The following is a 22,010-nucleotide window of genomic DNA, read 5'->3' on the forward strand; positions in this document are numbered from 1 at the left end:
ACTGAATGAGATATGATAAATGGAACTTATAGTGATAAAGCCAATTAGTAACTGGAACAAAACAGTTTGCCCCTTTAGCCTCTAATGAGGCAGTTTTATTTATACTATGGGTTTCTGGGTTTGCTTGAAAAGCCATGTGTTGTACAGGATAGAGGAAGTAGGGTTTGACCTAAGAGGCTCTGTTTGGCCTTGGGAACTAAAGCAAAGCCTTCTGGGATATGTTGCCTGTGTCATCTCATCTGTTATGATTCCCATGAACCCCCTGGTCCAGTTTATAGCAAGCTGAAGAAGAAGGCAGCTGTGTGGTTTCTAAATAAAGCCCGTGTGAAGGTTTCCTGTTCAGGCCACAGCAAAGAGGAGGATAATTTGATACTCCGGTGGATCTGGATTGCATGATACACTGTATACACACAGAAAAAGAAAATGTGCATCATGAGGGGCTTTAAATAATTATGATTTTATTATTTTTCAAAGGTTCAAATGACTAAATATCTGATGATAATTTCAGTTACAGTGAAGCACTTTCACTCTGGATTTCTGCTTCAGGGGTGCACTGGCAGATGTTTGTACAATATTAAGATATAAAAGCATCAAAATAGGACCAGCAGTAAATTAATGACTGGAAATTATTATTTTTTTACTCCTGGCCAGGTTATAATGGGGGAGTGATGCAGTAGAATATGAACTGATGACTGAGTTTTATAGCCAAAAAGGAAAGAAAACAAAAAAGAACATTAATCATGTTCATTCTTTGTCAGGCTGCAGGCCCCACACTTCATGTCCTGTGCCACTGTCTATAGTTGATAGGCTAATAAGAATAGCCTGCGTGTGTGCATATGTCTCAGAAGAGGAGTCCCTCTTCAGTAAAGACAACATAAGGTGATAAGTTGATTCTCTCTATCTGTGACAGAGCAGCTTTCTGGCTGTACAGCAGACAGGCGTTTCATCTCCGTCTGGTTCTGTGACAGCTATGGAAACCAAACGCTGCTGGGCATTTGTCCAGCACATAACTCAGCTATTTTAAACTCAACACAGCATCATACTGTAGATATTTTGTCTGAATCAAAGCTCTCCTAAACATTATTAGACAGTGTAACTGGTTGTCCACTATAGCTTCTATTCTCTTGAATGAAATCCAACTTTCTCTAGAAGCAGCATATGATGCCAAGTTGCTTCCAGCAAAATACTACAACAGCCACATCGTGTTATTTTGCTGTAACTTCTCAGCGACAGTGTTTGTTATGGAATCAGTCACAGATCAGCAGCCCCCGATGTAAATAAAGATTGGAAAAATAAAACAATGGTTCCTTTATCCATCCTTCCATCCATCCATTATCTATACCGCTTATTCCTGAATAAAGCCGGGGGGTGGTGGTGGGGGTGGGGGCTGGAGCCTATCCCAGCTGACATTGGGTGAGAATGGTTCCTTTATTCTTAACAAAAATTAAAAATAAAAATTATTCCTGAATAAGGCGGGGGGGGGGGGGTGGGGGTGGGGGCTGGAGCCTATCCCAGCTGACATTGGGTGAGAATGGTTCCTTTATTCTTAACAAAAATTAAAAATAAAAATAAAAAATTCACAACGCCTTGTAACAAATTTTTTTTGTCTAACAGGCTGACAAAACCACCGTGAAAGCTTTTTAGAGATTCCTCTGTTTTCTTTTACCAAAAACAAGCGTCACTTGACCCAGCAATGACATCCATTTTATATAGTGTTCAAAAAGGTATAGTGAGCTCTGACTGGATGTGATTACTGAGCAGCAAACTTCACAGCTCATTGTCATTCATCAACTTCCCACCACTTGCTCCCACTTTTAGTCTTCTAAAAGAGACAACTAACCTCTACACAGTAATTACAGCTTGTTTTAGTCAAACACAAGAATCACAGAGCCGAGGAGTTTGCCAAATTTAAAGTCACGGCCCGTCTCCTACCTCTGTTTACACAGGGGATAGTTACAACAAGGGTGATGGGAGTTGGGGATTAGTGAACATGAGTTCATGGTTACAGTGGCACCTATCTATGAGGAGCAGAAATAAAACCCTCAGCACCAGCTTTAATTAACAGGAGATTTGTTGTGTCCACTGTGTCCAAGTGGGGTGGCCTGTGATGCCTCAGCAGATCTGCTTTATATCATCTTGTGTCCCAGAGTCATGAATACTGTTTATGCCAGCTGGTACTAAGAGAGTCTGACTCGTTATAAGCAGACTGTGGGTGGTAGTCATTGTTTATCCTCTATAGTCTGAAAGCTAAGTCATATTCAAACTATCCCTTTCTGGTGGTTATTGAACAGTCCTCCTGTGTCCAATGAACAAGATCCCTCTGATGGCAAGTTTAGATTCATTAACATAGCAATGGTGACAGAATAAAGCAGCTATGATTGCTGTCTAATTGTCACTGTTTACACATCAATAGTCCCATTAAGTCCAGGTACAATGGTATTTAAATGCAAGGCATTCGGATGAAGTGCAGGTGTCCTCACACACAGCTTCTGTCCACATATGGGCAAATGAGGGCTGATATTGATCAAGCAGACAATCTGGTGGTTTAACAAACAACGCTGCAAAGGTCAGCTGTAAAGAAAGTTGCAGACCATGTTTAGCCTTTTGTCATGTTGTGAACAGAGCAGGAGTGCAGAGAGTGAGATTAAAAGCTGGAGAAGAAAAAAATTATCTGCAGTGTCAGCTTCAAGAAATTGGACAAGCAAGTCTGATAAAATTGGGGTTTAAATGTTATATAAAACAGTTTGTCATGCAATGTAGAATGAAACTGATAAACTACAGAACACATGGTCAGATATAGAGACAACAAGGGTGTTAGATAAACTGAGAAGGCTGCCTCCACAAACTGATGCGGCAATAGCTGATGACATGTCTAGCGAGAATAATTCTGTTTAACTTCAGCCTGCATCATCGACATCATTCATGTTACTGCCTTTACTGAAATACAAATCAAAATGTATTGGCTAAGCAGCAGTTTGTTACTGTTTAGTTAATAAATGGTTCAAGTGTGACATGTTCTTCTGCAGCGGTTGTCCAATTTGCATGTGAACTGTTTGCATGGGCACAGTTCTCACAAAGAATCACTAACCTGATGTTTTATCATATGAGTATCTGTACCACATTTTTTCTGGAAATAATATGACAAATTCTGGCCTCTGTAAGGTGCAGTTGATTTTTAATATATATACCAGAACCAACATATTGAATGCAGTGACTTAAACACCACATTTTGCTATTGCAGTTTTTGCATATTTTTTTCCACCTCATTTTAATTATTTATTAAAATGTGCATTAGTGTAAAATTTAGTTTACAGTTGTAAAAACATTAATTTCCCTCGTTATAATGCTTTGCATGTACTATACGTCTGCTTATACACATACATCTTCTCTGGAGATTATCTGCTGCTGAGATTAGTTTGAGTAATGTGGAACCACTGCTTCCTCTTTCCTCTCCTCTCATCCCTTTTCCCTCCTGACTCTCAGCCAGCAGGAGAAGGTGATGTATTGGTGGACTTATCCAGCTGCAAACTGTGGGAACCAGTGTGTGTCTAAGAGGAAAATCAGCAGCAAGAAAAAGAAGGCGCTCAGATCATTTGTTTTTCTTTATTTTGCTTTCACTGGTTGTTACACACTTTTACAAACTGTCACTGTCGTGCGACTGTTGTCGCTGTGTCCTAATCAGAGGTCATTATCACCCAGCAGAGTGCTCAGCACTGTGCCACAATAGTATTCAACAGGAGACCTGGAGGCTTAACAAACAGCGCCCAGAGAGAACCGCCTCTCTTCTTTAACCTCCCATGTGTTATCAGACATGATTGGTGAGAGCGACTGCAGCAGAGAGCATGGGAAATTGGTTTTGGAAAATTTCTTTATCTTTATAATGTCTAGTGCCATTTCTCCTCTGAATTGATGAACAAAGCGAATATGTAAAGCTGAAGTGATCATTAGCTTATCTTGGTATATGTGTCATGTCTTTGTATTAGGGTGTTTCTGCTTAATTCACTGAGTCAAGGACTAATAGCACCATTAGCAAGGTTTGCAGATGACTTGGTACCACCCATTTAGGCTAGTCCATAATAACAGCAGAGACCAGGTTAAATGAGGCAGGGCCCTGTTAGTGAGATGTTCTGCTTCATAAGGCAAAGGGGAGAGTAAACTTTTGCTCTGTCTGTGACCAGCTGCTTTGCCTCTCTTCACCTCTTTCTGCATGGACACAAGGGGAATTATCTCAGCAGACATACACAGGGTCCGTGTTGATACAGCCCCCGTTTCTGGCCTGTAAATAGCCACGCTGTCCTGTTCAAAGCCTCTCCAAAGGATTCAACTTTTTCTTGAGCAAGAACAGAACTTTTCTGAGATCAGGGTCCAGTGGTATCTAATGGGTGTGCTTCAAAATGTGTCCTAAAATGGACTTTACCGACCCTCGTGTCCTTATTAGTCCTGGAACAAGTCTGCACATCTGAGATATTATGATTTCAATTTATCTTTTTTATTATACACTGATTACACTAAACCACACAGCTACAAACTCTGTCATGTGTACCCAAAGTATTAAATTTATAATGAAAACAAATGAACCCACACACTTGCTTTACTGCAGAGATAGTAAAAGCCTCCTTTAACTAATCTGGCACCGGGGAGTAGCTGTTTGATTGTAACAAGCTGTAAAGAAACTCAGACAAGAGATGTATTCTGGGAATTCAAAGTGATATTATTTAACACATATCCTGTGTCACATGCAAAACAAATAATACAAATGAGAGTATGTAGAGTTGTGACAAGTTTTATTTCTAAATCACAGCATATAAAAAAGTGAAAAAAAACAACACATTCATTTGAAAATAAAGTGACTCTGAGTCTTTACATAAAAACAAACACGTCAGATGTAGCCAATGATATCTTTGCAGATTATGGGCTTTCGGCTGCCTGATTTCAAGAGGGCTGCAAAGTTGTAAAAGTCTGTGTCCAGCTCATTGATGCCTGAGTGGGACTGGTGGAAAAAGGGGACTTTGGCCTGTGATGCCACAGCTGGACAGGACAGACGTTTTGGAGCATTTGCAGTTCTGTTAACATGAGCTGAGTCTGTGGATCGCATCCTCACTCTGTCCTCCACGCTCTTAGAAAACCCAGCTAGTTTCTTTCTCATGTTGACAAAGAAACCTCTTCCAAGTCGATGTCTTGAAACCGTCTTCAGCTCTGTGGGCTCAGGGCAATCTGGCAAGTCCATCCAGTTCTGTATGAGGTCTGCAAAGCTGTTGTCTCCCAGAACCAGTGGGTGACGGTTGCGTCCCCTGGTCAACAACGAGTTTGTCCAGTCCTCTGGGTCACTGACTTCAAACGATGTCCACCTCTCTAGACAGGCGTCAGATGTGGATTTAGGCCGGATACGTCCACTTGGTGCTCTGTTTGTGCGGAGGCAGGCCGACGAAGACACCCGCACATTCCTTGTCCTCCTGAGAACAACGCCTTCATCCTGCCACGATCCTTCAGAGTAACCTGAATCAAACTCCAGACTCTTCTGACTGCAGGGAGAGCCCAGACTTAGTCTGAAGCTCAGGCCCAGCTGAGTGCCTGAGTCGTCACCCTCCTCCTCCTCCTCCAGAGGACTTTCCAGGAAGCAGGTGGAGTCACAGGAACTGGCTGTGCTGGCGTCAGACATCCGCAGCCGTATGCGCTGTTCTCGTTGCAATGCTCGCTGCTGACAAGCATGCGCCAGTGCAGAATGCAAAGCTAATGCCGGAGACTGGGTATTGATGGGAGCGAGGGGTTTCCTGGCTGCTGGGCAGGTCCTCCGCAGTTGTTTCAGGTCTTGCAGTGACCTCATCATGTACTGCGTCTGCTCCCGTAAGCAGTCGCCAGAGTCACGTAGGCAAAGCTGTGGACACAAAAGAAGAGGAGTCAGAAAAAGGTTTGACAGTAAATCACAGCACATCAGTACATGCAGTGATGAGAGACAGGTGACTGGAAATGCCAAAGCATAATAAGAAGAGTAAATGCAGAGTATTACAGGGACTCTGTCATGGGCACGCTCAGACTTGCTAGTGCAAAGTTTTCTTTTGACCAATGGGTGAACACCTCCTTTCTTATTGTAATCCTGAAGGCCTCCCGACCTGTTGCTCAAAGCTTCTTCATCAGACAGATTTCAACACAGAGCAAATGTACGGTGTTTGTTAATTTACTCAGCCACACCAACAACATGAGTCAACACCCTGTTTTCATTTGCTCAGGAGTGATTCAACTGAAATCCCAGACAGATGTTGGTACAGAGAGATCTGTGCCTAAACTCAGCTATAGTGACACAACTCCAGGGCCAAACATCTGCAGTATATCAAGGAGAAACTGGGGGGCCCTGGGGCTCTTGATTTAATTACAGGGGTCCTGCCTATGAACGTCACCAGTGACATATTAAGGCATATAGTACAATTATTTTGTCTGTGACTCATCATGCTTATTGATCAGAATCAGCCAGCGAGCAACGGTAGCTCACTTTCAAACACAAGCGGGGCACAGGAGATCATGTGACAGTGTGGGAGAGTTTAAGAGTAGAAATGAAGCAAAGAAAAAAAAGTCAATGTCCCATACTCTTTAACATTTAGGCATGTTTGCTCTCTGAATATGGTTTTTGCATGATTAACATTCACAAATTTTGCTTCATGTAAATGTTTTAACTGAACTGAGAACAACACTGTAAAACTCCAGTGTGATGTTGCCACAACATAAGAGACTGAGTTCACCTAGATATGTAAGCAGAATGAGGAGAAGAGACACACGGGCTAAGGCTGAAGTCAGTTCCCAGCACAAGTCAACATAACAGCACATTTCTTTACTCCAGTGGTGTCATCTCCAAAGCCACAGGACTTCTCTCTCTACATTGTCAAAGTATTTGACCTTCTGTCCCCATTTTGTTTTCATCATAACTCTGCTAGATGTTGCAAGAACTTGAGAAAGTACCTGAGAGGCATATGGTCATAACCAGAGCCAGAAACGTGATTCATAAAAAAAAAAAACTTTACAAAATGATTCACCAAATAATGATCCCAAATTGAGCTTATGTTTATATATTCATAATAAATGAATGCCCCTTTAACAGATGTCTCCATATGCTGCATATCTCTAGTGAAAGAATAATTATTTATTCCAAACAAATGTTGCGTGCAAACAAGAATTGAGGCATCTGAGCATCACTGGCCTCCAGGCTTCTACTGCAGTGATTTGGCCGCTGTATGTTTGAAAGACTAACGTCACCGGACTGACATTCTAGTCAGGTAAAAGTAAACATTGCTGTTCATAAAAAAAAACCCGCAGCCCGCATGATCAAATAATAGTCAAAAGTAACGTCGTTCAACTTTTTATACGGATGCACAAAAAAGCACATAAACTGGAAACGAACTTACCATTTCTTTTCCTTTCATCTGCAGGTTAAAGCTCAGTTTCTGCAATAAAAGTTACAGGCTACTTTTAGAACAAGATCACAAACCTAACACCTTAGTAAAAGCAGAAATCTTCATATAAAGACGAGCAACGCAGGCAGACAACACTCACTTCCAACGTGGCGTCTTCCGTCCGAAGGATATCATTCGTCCTGTAAAGAGGGACCCGTCCCGGATCGGTTCGCCGTGTTTCTGGCTCCAGCCGCTGGCCCAGAGGCAGATGTGCTAAGTGAAGACTTCAGCCTTGCTCGCCGCCTTTTACAGCTCCGCGCTCAGCAGCCAGTGAGAACGACCTGGGTCTGAATGAGCCAATCAGCGCGCAGGAAACCGAGGAGATGCAAGGAGGACGCAACCAGAGCAGCACAGGATTAAAACATGTCTGTTCTGTTTCAAAGTAGCTTAACAAGTCGTGTTAGAGAGGGCGAAATAGAACGACTGGGGGGATGTTTTTATTTTCCATTTTATTTTATTTAATAAGGTTGTTTCCTCATTTTGTCTTAACTGATTTTATTGTTTATATTGGATTTTAGCTTTTCTTTGCCTGTGTATGAAACATGCTATATAAATAACATGCCCGAACCTCTGCCTTGTTGTTTCCTCTCTCAGTCAGATAAATACCTCCCCTGTCAATCTATCTATCTATGGCACTGATTGATTTCACTTCAAGTTGTTCACTTCCATCACATTTTGATATAATTTAAGCTGGTTTTGAGTCTGGAAGCTTAAATCTTTGTGTGTGTGTCTATCCAAGATTTAATTTATTGCAATATGATGCAGAGCTGCTGACATCCCAATAATAACGATAGCTTAATATCTAAAGATATTCTATTTACTATTGTCAAAAAAGAAGAAAGAAAAACAGCATATATCCGTTTCATTTATTTATTTAGATCAACTACATTCTATGACAATGCAGGTGAGACAATTATTTAGCACACCTCTTTTGCTTAGATTGATTTACGGTTATATTGGAATATGAATTTAAAACTCTGTGCCTCCTTCTGGCTAGCTGTCCATTTAGTAAAGCATGTCCTACTGATGGTTCGGTTGTAAATCACTAAATAATCATGTAAACAACACAACTAAACGTAAACGTGATCATCTGCTCTCTAATGGAGCAATGGGCTTGTTAATCTGACAGTCGTTTGGCACTCAACTGTCCATTCACATTATTCAGTGAATGGATGCTTATGCAAATGAAACTGCTCATTACTGATGGGGAGTAATGTAGACTTGATAGCCCACTGTTCAAGTACAGATTTCTCTCCACAGCAGCTCCACATTAACACAATGGTACCTGTAGCATGTCCCAACCTGTTCCACCAATATGACCCAGTGGCACATGTGGAACACAGCTTTCGATAGCATGATGTTGGACTTCACCACATTTAGTCTCAGTCATTTTAAAACTTCACATCTGAGTGGTCATGTGATTTTTCCCAATGACAGATAAATACCAATGAGCATGAAAATAACCATGTGACAGAGTGCAGGACGCAGAGTGCCAGGCCTTCACTTTTACCAACATTATGTTTCTAAAAGAAGATTCTGTTATTAAGGATTGTTACCCGAAGAGCACATGCAGTGCACTCCACATTATGCATTAAGTACACTTGGCTGCTAATGGAAATGTGATTATTTCAATTTTCTACAGAGGCAGACCTGCATCGCTGCTCTTGTCAATGCCTAATGGATTTAACGATTGTATGAGTTGGTACTTGAACACAATCCATGTCCATTATGGTCACTGATGAATAGTTTGCTCTTTCTATTATAATACTTGATTTCATACTCATAGTGATGTGTTGTCAGTTTTTTCACATCACAGCCACAGCTTTCAACTCTGAGGCACAAAACATGTTTACATCATTATTTCTTGTTGAATCCAGCCCGACCTGTACATCACTGTTACTCACTCTTACAGGTCTTACTGAGTCGTAGCATCAGTGCATTACTAATTAATAAGCCCATACAAAATCAAAACCATCCAACCTGTCATATCAGAATACAAGGTTGTATTCTTTCACCGTGTGGTACACAAAAATAAAATGTTATAGTTACAGGTTTTCAAGCCAGATGTTCTGTGCAGAGGCTGGATGAACAACTGGTGGAGTCTTCAGACACAGAACTGCAGTGCCCTCTAGAGAAAGCACAGCTGAAGGCTTAGGAAACTGAATCCAACCATATTAAGTGGTGGTGTTCCCCCCACTTTTTCATGCACAGGATGACAATAATGGCTTGACCTACTACTTTTTTCCTTTTACAAGTATAATTAATTTGCTTTTATATGTTTGTATTTTTTTTATATAGTATATACATGTTGTTTTTATGTCTATGAATATTGTTCGTTCTTGTTCATTGCCACTGGTGTGTGTTCCTGTGATCTGTGTCTGGGTGACACTGGGTAAATCAGTTTACACTGGGAGACAACTTCCAGGTGACGCATGCCAGTGGCACATGATATCAAACTGACTGACAAAGCAGTGGTGATTAAAGCCTTGTGCAACGTTTAGGAGCAGCCAAACCTAAATGTTCTCCTTTGTGTCAAAAACAAGCTCCCATTTCACTGATTGCCTCTTTGTGTTTCTAATTTCCTGATGGTCCCCTTCTCTTTGTTCCCGACCACCAAGGTGGGAACGGCCCCAGAAAGACCTGCAGTGACATAAGACACCACTGTTGGTCCCTTAGCTTTAATGTCAGCAGTATTTTTTTCAGCAAATTCCTCTGACGTGATGGAAAACTTACAGAAACAATTCTCATCAGTTTTTTTGGAAAGTCAGTAGTTGACAACATTTAGTTAAAATGTACTATTATGTCTGAGTCAGAGTCGAAATGAACTACTAACACAGTCATACTTAACCTATAACACCTAAAATAAAAACTGAGATGAGTGAGGCTAACCAACAAGTCAGTGGCTTTTTTTTTTTTTTTTTTTTACATTAACTATTGTGTCCACTGGATGGCGACCTAAGCTCGTCTAAAGACCCGTCTTCAGAGGGAAGCTGTGTTTCAGTTCTTGGTTAAAAGATTTTTTTTTTTGTAATTTCTAATGATATTTTAATAACATTAAAAGGTTTGATGAAAAGCCTAATATATGGATCAACTTGACTTATGTTTTCCTAACATACCACATTTAGAGAATATAATCAGACACCCGTTTGTGTGCAGTTTGAGATCGATGGGATCGTGATGAGAAAAGCTTCACCTGAGATTTGGAAGGAAAGTGCACACACATTTTATTTTCTTGTTACAACAGTCACAAACCATTGTGCAAAGGACATGCAGGAGTAATAATTTTTTATGACCAAACACCATCGTGTATTTGATAGATTTGTTGCTTTTGGTTGATAATATAATGGCTGCTGACTCTCTAGCCTCCATGGATGAAAGATCCACTACTAGAACACCTTTTCTTTTATTTAAGATGGTCTAAAACAGCAAAACTAATTTTGGCACAATATTGCAATTTTGTGGAAAGTAATGATTCTAAATCCCCAGTACACCCACTATACTGATGTTTGCAATCTCAACCTCCTTTTTAACAACAGTGCAGTCAAACAAATGAAGCTGTCAGTGTACTTTGCCAAGTCCACCACAAAAATACAATATGTTGCACCAACAGCACAAACGTAACTCAGAGGAAAAAGTGCAAGAGTCAGGTTGTGTCTACTTTTATTTAAATTAAATCATATAGGACTTTTAAAGTACTTCAATATTTACCAAAACATGAACCTTTTTCTGAATTAGATTTTCATCTCATTGATAATCACTATACTGTATATTTATAGGTGCTAGGCACAAAAATGGAAGAAAACTATGATGCACAGTGCTGAAAGCATATCTAGGAATCCCTGTAAACAGAAAAAGGCAGAAACATACTACTACAAACAACTGTGCTAAAAAAGGGACAATGTTAGATACACAAATACTTTACATGTTAGAATTTTTCTCTGCATGAGAAGCAACATTTTTTAAAAACTTTTACTTTTTTTTTTATTTTATTTTTTTTTTTATTTTTGTAGGAATGTTAGATAATTGGTGCCGATTACAGATCTAATAATTGTCATGTTGACACATGCAGAACAATATGCAGTTTGACTATGACTGATTAACTTATGTAAACATTATAAAAAAGCACTATCATTTTGTCCATGCCTGTGCTTCATCTCTTAAAAAAAAACAAGCTTCATGTGATTAAAAGTTTAATAATTTGCACATCAGAATCTACAATGCATTTATATAACAGGCTTTCCTTTGCCTCATCTAGTAACTGAAAATGAAGAAAAGAAAAAAAAGAGCAAAAATACAATAATAAATGTTGATTTTGTGGTCATAGCCCAGAGAGTTAAAATATGAGCAACTGGATCAAATTCTGCATGGCTTGTCGGGATTTTAGTCTCATGGATCAAAGGTGTCTTTATAAAAAGCAGATCAAAGCAGAAATCGTGGTTGGCCAGTGCAGTCATTCATGATGTGTGCATATTCCATCTGTGGTCATCCAAACGGCTCAAGTAATCTAATGAAGCACAAAAAAATACAAGTCATTCAAACAGTCATCAGTCATTTCAAACAGGCTCTATATGTTGCGACCTGAGGGCCGAGCCAGTGCTTGAGGCATTTCTTGAAACCTACCTTGACACTCCTCAGATGGGCTTTTAGAAGAGGCCACAATCCTTCAGGTTGTTTTTGATGATGACATCAGTGACTGCATCAAACACAAACTGCACGTTCTTGGTGTCTGTGGCGCAGGTGAAATGGGTGTAGATTTCCTTGGTGTCCTTCTTCTTGTTTAGGTCCTCAAATTTGGTCTGGATGTAAGCCTGGGCCTCCTCATACTTATTAGGGCCTGAGGAAAAAGAAAAGCTAGAACAGCTCAATGAATCTGAGCTTGTGAAAAAAAAAATCTGCTGAGGCAGTCAAGTGTCATTTTCTTTATAAATGTTAGTTTAATTATGCATGATTCTGCCTTCACCACAGGCCCAGACAGGGCCCTCTCATCCATTACCATTACATGAGCCGAATGAAATCCTTCTCCATACAACTACAGTTATCAGCTATGCTCTAAAAACTCTACAATTTGGAAGTACTTCTAACTAGGGCATATAAGGGAAGTGAGTTCACTGAAAGTCCAGCCTCTGTGGATGTAAAAATATTGTTCAACAAACAACAAAAAAGATTTTAAACCTTTTTTTTAAACCTGTAATTATGTTTAGAGTAATGGATGCTTAACTCTATGACTTGAATGTATTAGTAACAAATAGGAGGCAAACTGGGGCTACACTCTGATTCAAGTACAACTTAACTGGAAACAATTAGAAGAACATGCAGCTTATCACAACAGTTTACTTTTTTATATTTCAAGGTTTCATTTGAAACCTTTGAAACTGAGTTTTGCATTTTTATCAAGGAAGTTGTTTTTGATATGATAAAGACAGGGGGAAAAGAGGTAGCTCTGTGAATCAGCTAGTGCTGGCCTGTGTTTGTATAGACAAATGTTCACACTGTACCAGTGTACTCAGGGAAGCAGATGGTCAGAGGGCTGTGGGTGATCTTTTCCTCGAACAGGTCCTTCTTGTTGAGGAAGAGAATGATGGACGTCTCAGTGAACCACTTGTTGTTGCAGATTGAGTCAAACAGCTTCATGCTCTCATGCATCCGGTTCTGGGTGGGAAGGGCCACAAATATGGAGATAAAGAGATTATTAGAAAGCACAACTAAGACACATAAGGGAAGTGAGTTCACTGAAAGTCCAGCCTCTTTCTCCATTTAAAATAGTCTTGGGAAGAGCCTTTACTCTAAAATGAATGTGAAGCTATTGTTTTTAAATTAAAGGAGAAGAATCTTAACTCACCATCTCCTCATCCTCAGCCAGGACCAGGTCGTAAGCGCTCATGGCTACACAGAAGATGATGGCTGTGACTCCCTCAAAGCAGTGGATCCACTTCTTTCTTTCAGACCGCTGGCCTCCAACGTCAAACATCCTGCGCAGACACACATAGTGCAAACATGCTGTTTTTATGACAAAGTAGATGGACTGAGTGCAGGACAAGCATTTGTTACAAACTCACTGACAGATGCGTTAAGCAGGTCTCTCTGGAAAATGTTCTGTATATTCTCTCTCTCCCTCTTTTCTGTGGATACATCTGAGCCTCTTCCGTTCTTCAGAGCAGGATAGTCGCCGTGCAGGCCCTGTCATTTTACTGGCATTTGTTGGCATTTTAGCACAGTGCAGTTGCTGTGGTAACAGGAGGCCTTAAGACAGCTTGAGGCATGGCAGCAGAAGGTTTTTCATTCAGATTCAATATGACTTATTCATGAAGATGTTGGGTACCTAGATGGCTGAGAGAGGATGCTCATCTGGCCCGTGCCTGACTGAACATCTAAAAGTGAGATCTTCAGCTGGCAGCTAAAGCTAGAGCACAACCATCTGTAGCATCTCAGTGATTTTTTTTTTTCATGACGCTTCATCCTCCTGCTGAGCAGTTTTCACTTTGCAAAATTTGGCAAAAGCAGCAGCAGAACTTTGCCTGTCAGACTGCCAGTTTTAGGCTGAGCAAGAAGAGCTCATTGTAACAGTGACACACTTTAGACTGTTTACCTCAGTGTGTTTATCTCCAGCATCGCTTACATTGCTGTAGGTAACACAGGCGGGTTGGATTTGGTTTGACTTGCACAAAAAGTATAAACTATGTTCATAAATATGAAATTTCAATATTACACACAGACACACACTATGCACAGAAACGCACACACAACAACTCCACAATTGGAAAACAAATGCTTTCCTTTCTCTGAATTTTATTGACTTTCCAAAAGGCTAAGGGAAATAGTTTCCTGGTAAACACATATTTTTAGTAAAAACAAAACTCATAAGCACATTTAACACTGCTTAATTTTCCTCAGCTGGACTTCTTCATCCTTTTGACAGTCCGTGTCAAAATACAGTCAAAAACTCTGCATCAACCACTCATGTATGCTTAAGATACACAATTTTGAAATACTGTGATACAGTAAGAAAGAACTGACATCAAAATGGGTTCAACAGCTCTTCTTACGAGTTGTGTTATTCCTCTGATGCATTTATAATTATCCTTACTGCGTATATCCTCAATTAAAACAAAAATGCATTGAGCTGAGCCTGAAAGATCCACATCCTCTCTGATCAGTTTAGTTTCTAGATTGTTGTCTAAATAACAGCATCACTCATTAAAGAGCCCACGGCATTCTAATTTCCAGTGGATGTCGGGCAAGCTCACATGAACGCACAACGGCCTGGATTTATGCCCATTCAAGGAAAATTCTTAAACTATCACATAATGCTTAGTTAGAAAAAAAGTCTCATGAGCGAGAGTTTACAAGACATGTATAAATCAAGTTACTTCTGCACATGTATGTAGACCTCATTTTTGAGCTTCAGGTCACGTCTAATATGATAATTCACCATTGTAACATTGTAGATAAGTCAAAAACAAGGAAAAGCATGCCATGAGCCATGAGTACGTATATGGCTTTCACTGTGTACTGTTATTTCACAGCTGCTGCTTCTTTTCATACGAGTACATTAACGGAAGCAGTTGCTAATGTGGTGAAGATGGCCCAGCTTGGCTATTATATACAGAACCTCACTGGCTCAAGGGAAACTCAGATAATGAATCAGTCAGTTAATGCAGGTCAAATACGTTTGTTGCTTCACCTTTTGAGTAGCTTTTCACAAAATGAACTTAAGCAGTTGGGAAAAACGGTAAAAAAAGGTCTTACTTGAAGTGCAGCTCTTTGAAGGTGAAATGTGTTTCCACAATGCCAGTGGTCTTAACTCGAGTCCGTAGCACATCTTGTTGTGTGGGGATGTAATCTGGCTTGCCTATCCTCTCCAGGTCATTTAGGTAGCTGATAGGAAGACACACACACACACAACACAAGATTGGTGTCCTCTACCCTCACAAAGGGCAACGATGCACATGCACCAATATCAGTATCAGGTATCTGTGTGATACCTTCTGGTAATTGTAATCGCAAATGCAGTTTGATACTATGCACCAATACCAATTAATGGCAACAGTACATTAACCTCATGCTGTATGACCAGGTCATTAGGGGGTGGAGAAGAAATTTCACTGGTTCAAGGATATTCTAAGATAAGTAACAACAAAGTAAAGCCAACTGTGAGCTTTGCTTCTCTGCTCTGCTGTGTGTGTGTGTGGGTCTATGAATGTCCCTCCCTGTCAACACAGTCCGGTTCAAATTTATGGTCAGATTACATGGGGAATCAATGTGCTGCCACACAACAACACAAGACTTTCTTTTCCTCTGCTCACTCCATGGAAATCATGGCAAGGAGCACTTGTAGGGTAAAAATGCCCCATGTGATCCTCAACAGTAGTCTGAAAATGATGTTATATGGTAAGGGATGCAAACACCGAATCCTGCGAATTGACACCGAACCGTTTCTCCAAATGCTGACACACAGAAGATAGTGACTTCTGGTTAAATCATCCGATATGGCTTTGGAGGCAGTGAACAGTGCAGACAGCCACAAATAGCACACAATTCATTTCAGATTCTTTCAATTTATCAGTTTTCTCTTAGTGTGGATGAACATACAAGGATAGCTTTGATGTATTTCAATTTAATTTGTGGAAATTCTGCTTTAGTTTGAGAACTCTGTGTTATCATCTAATACTGCATTGCTTTAATTCATTTTGAAAGATTAAAAATGTGGGGTGTCGCTGTCTGTGTGTGAGAGATCGCATGCGAACATGGCCAAATAAAGCAATTTGATTTTTCAGGCCAGCATGCATATAGTCTGATAAAAGCACTAAATACAAAATCACAATCAAATTTTATGCAGATTATGTTACCATGGGAGAGTCCACACATCAGATATTGTAACATTGCATATAAGCTATTGGGCTTATAAGCCTTGAAGAGTAATTGAGTTTGGTTGGCTTACACTCTAAGAAAAGGTGCTCAAATACAGTTACACAAACTCATCAAATGCAAAATGGTGGTGGTTTTAAGGTTCTACCAGAGCTGCAAAACCTCACAATGTTTATTTTAGTCCACTGGAGTAAACAGTTTGTTAGTAAGAAACCACATTAGGGTTTTACTGTCACTAAGTGAAAATGTTAGGTTAACCTGACAGATGCATCCAGATCCAGTGCACAGTACATTTCCCTTTCTTTCAAACACAGAGGGTGAGAGAAGGGAGATCTCCGTTAATGTGAGCTGTACCATCTCAGTCTCCCTTTTGTTTCCCCTTCCCGTCGCTGCCTCTCAGCAGGTGATCAGACATGGATTATAGTCTAGTGCTGGATTCTCTTACAGCAACCAAATCTCTCAGGGCTCTGCAAGTCACGATGAAACTCTATATCATACACTCTCTGGCAGAGGTGGAAAGTAACTGTACATAAGGATAATAATAATCACCTTTATTGGCCAAGTATGTTATACACAAGAAACTTTGTTCCGGTACAGAATTACAATTTTGAGGTTTCTGTACTTGAGAATTTTCATTTTCTGCTACTTCATACTTTGAATTCACTACATTTCAGAAAAAAACATTGTACTTTGTACTAACTACATGTATTTGGTAACTACAGTTATTTTTCAGAAATAGGTTAATAAAATAAAACATACAGTGCCTTGCGAAAGTATTCGGCCCCCTTGAACTTTGCAACCTTTTGCCACATTTCAGGCTTCAAACATAAAGATATAAAACTGTAATTTTTTGTGAAGAATCAATCAACAACAAGTGGGACACAATCATGAAGTGGAACGAAATTTATTGGATATTTCAAACTTTTTTAACAAATAAAAAGCGCAGAGAGCATCATGAAGAACAAGGAACACACCAGGCAGGTCCGAGATACTGTTGTGGAGAAGTTTAAAGCCGGATTTGGATACAAAAAGATTTCCCAAGCTTTAAACATCCCAAGGAGCACTGTGCAAGTGATAATATTGAAATGGAAGGAGTATCAGACCACTGCAAATCTACCAAGACCTGGCCGTCCCTCTAAACTTTCAGCTCATACAAGGAGAAGACTGATCAGAGATGCAGCCAAGCGGCCCATGATCACTCTGGATGAACTGCAGAGATCTACAGCTGAGGTGGGAGACTCTGTCCATAGGACAACAATCAGTCGTATACTGCACAAATCTGGCCTTTATGGAAGAGTGGCAAGAAGAAAGCCATTTCTTAAAGATATCCATAAAAAGTGTTGTTTAAAGTTTGCCACAAGCCACCTGGGAGACGCACCAAACATGTGGAAGAAGGTGCTCTGGTCAGATGAAACCAAAATCGAACTTTTTGGCAACAATGCAAAACGTTATGTTTGGCGTAAAAGCAACACAGCTCATCACCTTGAACACACCATCCCCACTGTCAAACATGGTGGTGGCAGCATCATGGTTTGGGCCTGCTTTTCTTCAGCAGGGACAGGGAAGATGGTTAAAATTGATGGGAAGATGGATGGAGCCAAATACAGGACCATTCTGGAAGGAAACCTGATGGAGTCTGCAAAAGACCTGAGACTGGGACTGCGATTTGTCTTCCAACAAGACAATGATTCAAAACATAAAGCAAAATCTACAATGGAATGGTTCACAAATAAACATATCCAGGTGTTAGAATGGCCAAGTCAAAGTCCAGACCTGAATCCAATCGAGAATCTGTGGAAAGAACTGAAAACTGCTGTTCACAAATGCTCTCCATCCAACCTCACTGAGCTCGAGCTGTTTTGCAAGGAGGACTGGGCAAAAATTTCAGTCTCTCGATGTGCAAAACTGATAGAGACATACCCCAAGCGACTTACAGCTGTAATCGCAGCAAAAGGTGGCGCTACAAAGTATTAACTTAAGGGGGCTGAATAATTTTGCACGCCCAATTTTTCAGTTTTTTATTTGTTAAAAAAGTTTGAAATATCCAATAAATTTCGTTCCACTTCGTGATTGTGTCCCACTTGTTGTTGATTCTTCACAAAAAATTACAGTTTTATATCTTTGTTTGAAATCTGAAATGTGGCAAAAGGTCGCAAAGTTCAAGGGGGCCGAATACTTTCGCAAGGCACTGTAGTATAATCATAAAGTTTACTGATCCTTGGTGTAAAATTCACAAGTTACCCAGCAGTAATTCAAGTTATAAGCATAAGGTTGTTAAAATTAGCTCTGCCTGTACCAGCGAAAACATTAAATGTGATGTACACAATAATACAACACTAACTATAATTGAATATTATGATGTGCATCAATGTAAACTATGCCATTTTGCCTAATGAGTACTTTTACTTTTGGTACTGCTAATATTTTTGTACTTTTACTTAAGTAACATTTTGATTGCAAGGCTTTCAATTGTAACAGAGTATTTTTACACTGTGGTATTGCTACGTTTACTTAATTAAACAATACTTCTTCCAAAAAGTACTTCTTCCACCACTGTTCTCCAGGATAAATGTGAGGCACAAACACAGAAAATATCACTCCCCCTGTAATTTAAATGATGCCCTGCCTGAAAGTAATCATTTGTGAAAGACAACACTCTCCTGACAGTTTACAGCACAATTTCGAGGTGTACACCAACCAAATTCATTGTCAAAGGTTCTGTGTATAGAACAGAAATTAGTGCCGTCAGTTACAGCTGCAACTTGCAGGCAGCTGGTAGCGGAAGTAACTGGGGCTCCCTGTTTTCTCTGGATTTCCATTTCAGTTCAGCAGTGTGTCCCTGAGGGTTAGAGTGATAGCCACCTCTCACCTGATACCAGCAGTTTCTTACAATTACCTCATGCACTCCGTTGTTACACTGGTACATTTTAATGATGTGGCTGACAAATGGAGCACTCAGAGATGAGGGTCACTGAGGTAATTAAGACCTGCGGAGAGAGGCCGAGGTTGGCTGTGCTGTTGCAGATTAGCACCATGACTGGTCTTAAAAGTGAAAGCCACTGTTTAAACAAATGAGTTATGTCATCTTCCAATTAATAACTGTAGCTGTTCTCTGTACTGTTGCTCTGCATAATATTTTAGCACGCTACTGTTTATGTTGGACTCATGCAAGTGTTTATATGTTTGTGTTTAGCTTCAAGTAACCTCAGGAACTTCAGAGCTTAAGGCAAGGAAATTTTCTGCGCCTGAACTGTTGGCCAGGAAGGGGTGGGGGGTATCCACACTTGTTAGAGTCAAAATGTAAAGCTTGTCAGTATTAATGAATGTAAATGAAAAACAATGATAAATTGCTGCCTTAAAAACAATTAACATTTGCTGGTGCTTTATAATTGCTTTTGGTCAAATTATTTTTATTTTATATCATGAATGATATTTATATTCATTGATCCAGTTCTGTTGTTGAGTATTTGGCATGATTCGCCTCAGTGGGGGGGGAACAACTGCAGCAGCGATGTCCCCAGACAGGAGTAAATAAGGAGCACAGCCAAAGTTAGGCAAGGAAATCCGTCTTATTTTTACACATAATAAACTATTTGATTCTTAATACTGTATGGTTTATTATTTAATAAAACTACGATTTTAATTGACCCTTTACATGTATTTCAAATGTGCCACCCCTCTCTGAATCTGGTTAGGATAATGTTAGGGTTGAGGTTAGGTGTAAACATATCTCGATAGGGAAACAGATTTCGATAAAACAGCGGCACTGCTGGAGAACTTTAAACCCTGAGTAATGTTTTCAATCCAGACAGAGCAGCCACTGTTGCTGAGCAGCAATAAATACCCTAAATTATATCGTTATTAGGAGTGTGACGAGCTCTCGTCCCACAAGATCTCACAATAATAAAATGCAACAATACTCATCATTGAGGTGAAAAGCTGTCCTGTGACATCAGCATGTAACAGAACCAGAACAGCAGCCAGCATGATGGAGTGCGAGTGTGAAATTAGCAAAGGAGTTCAGTTAGAAAGTCACACACAGCTTGAATTAGAAGTTAAAAGCTCATGAATAGTTCATGCAGTTAAAAGGTCTGAAGAGACTCATGTGAAATCCCACAGGAGAGAAGCCAGTCAGTTGAGTCTGTGGCAAAGCCTTTTACAGTGCTTACATACATAGTCTTTTACTGCACATGATAATTCATACTCAAAGTAGAACTGAAGTGACATTCATTACAAGATGATTAGTTAAAACATTTCAAAATGCACCTGCATTGTCTTTGGGACTTTCAGTCGAATAAAAGACTTTGTCCAGTTATATATTTCGTCATTGAAGATTTCTTAAAATTGGTGTTACAATATTGTTTTGTTTCATTCTTGTGAACCCAGTATTGTGTATCATCTTGTCTCGTGGGCCAAATGTATTGTCACACCCCTACTCATTATATCATCTTTTCCCCTCTGAGACAACATTACCAGTGAGGTTTGGAGACAATGATGGGTTTGCTCGGATTACTTTGAATTTTGACATCTATCATTATGCTGAAACACAAAGACCCACATAATAAACCTGGTGTCATCTTATGTTATTAAAGCACTCACTAGGCTGCAGAGTCATTGAGCTGGTACTCTCGGGCACGTGTGAAGCAACTCTGGACTCCACCGTCGGCCCAGAGTCGTTGGATGACATTGGCCAGGTCCTCTGGCAAGAGTCCCTGCTCCTCTGCTGCTGCTGACAGGGCAAACAGTTGGCGGGCATCATCCTGACAAATAAAGACAAGGACAAACACCGTTGGATACAGCAGGTCTCTTAAAAATGAAGAAACATTTCCTCAATAAGCAAAGCTAATGAGCAGGACACTGCACAGCTTTTTTTTTTTTTTTTTTTTCTGCTATTGTGTATTTGTTGCTATGCTTATCTGGCCACCAAGGACCAGTAATGGTGGCGATGAATAAACTTTTTATTGCAAAGTGTAAAATACAAAGTTCAGAACAGCAGCAAAAAGAAAATTTAATTAATACTATATTGTAAGTTTTTTCAGTTTAGTAAATTACTGATAATATTCTCCTTTACTGTGTTTGGCCAATATAATTCAGATGATATCTATGGTGCCTGGTTGTCAGCAACATAACTTAGCTTACAGTTGTTGTGGGTATCCAGCGTGTGCTTCTTAAAAACCACTACCTTGATGTAATCTGAAGTTCCTGTAGCTGTGTGCACTCCACCCAAGCCTGATATGACGTGTTTTAACAGCACACTCTGATTGATTTTTCCATTATCGCTAACGACTTCACTCATAAAAATTTAAACACTGTTATGGTGAAATTCAACAAGCACACCAACTTTGCTATAAGAGGAGAAAAAACGCTGGCTCTTGTTTATGTACAGTGGGTACAGAAAGTATTCAGACCCCCTTGAATTTTTCACTCTTTGTTATATTGCAGCCATATGCTAAAATCATTTAAGTTCATTTTTTCCTCATTAATGTACACACAGCACCCCATATTGACAGAAAAACACAGAATTTTTGACATTTTTGCAGATTTATTAAAAAAGAAAAACTGAAATATCACATGGTCATAAGTATTCAGACCCTTTGCTGTGACACTCATATATTTAACTTAGGCTCTGTCCATTTCATCTGATCATCCCTGAGATGGTTCTACTCCTTCATTTGAGTCCAGCTGTGTTTGATTATACTGATT

General features: G+C 39.9%; 2 protein-coding genes across 3 annotated transcripts in view; both read right to left on the minus strand.

Annotated features, from left to right (window-relative positions):
* Window positions 1-4,767: 4,767 nt before the first annotated feature.
* LOC109964483 (PAK4-inhibitor inka1-like) lies at window positions 4,768-7,699 on the minus strand. Its single transcript, XM_020607802.1, has 3 exons — window positions 7,543-7,699; window positions 7,395-7,433; window positions 4,768-5,875 (listed from the first exon to the last, which is right to left on the minus strand). The coding sequence occupies exons 2-3, from the start codon at window positions 7,410-7,412 to the stop codon at window positions 4,880-4,882; spliced, it is 1,014 nt and encodes a 337-aa protein (XP_020463458.1). The 5' UTR covers window positions 7,413-7,433; window positions 7,543-7,699; the 3' UTR covers window positions 4,768-4,879.
* Window positions 7,700-11,085: 3,386 nt separating this feature from the next.
* Window positions 11,086-22,010, minus strand: part of LOC109964464 (guanine nucleotide-binding protein G(i) subunit alpha-2-like) — a 66,315-nt gene continuing 55,390 nt past the window's right edge. For both annotated transcript variants that reach the window (XM_020607766.1, XM_020607767.1), the window contains exons 4-9: window positions 20,907-21,067; window positions 15,189-15,317; window positions 13,282-13,411; window positions 12,938-13,091; window positions 12,063-12,276; window positions 11,086-11,946 (exon numbers count right to left, since the gene is read on the minus strand). In XM_020607766.1, the coding sequence (XP_020463422.1) occupies window positions 12,086-12,276; window positions 12,938-13,091; window positions 13,282-13,411; window positions 15,189-15,317; window positions 20,907-21,067 (765 nt within the window). In that variant the 3' untranslated portion in view covers window positions 11,086-11,946; window positions 12,063-12,085. The remainder of the gene's footprint in view (window positions 11,947-12,062; window positions 12,277-12,937; window positions 13,092-13,281; window positions 13,412-15,188; window positions 15,318-20,906; window positions 21,068-22,010) is intronic.

The sequence above is a fragment of the Monopterus albus genome, unplaced genomic scaffold, assembly GCF_001952655.1.
Source record: "Monopterus albus unplaced genomic scaffold, M_albus_1.0 scaffold89.1, whole genome shotgun sequence".
Classification (NCBI taxonomy): domain Eukaryota; kingdom Metazoa; phylum Chordata; class Actinopteri; order Synbranchiformes; family Synbranchidae; genus Monopterus; species Monopterus albus.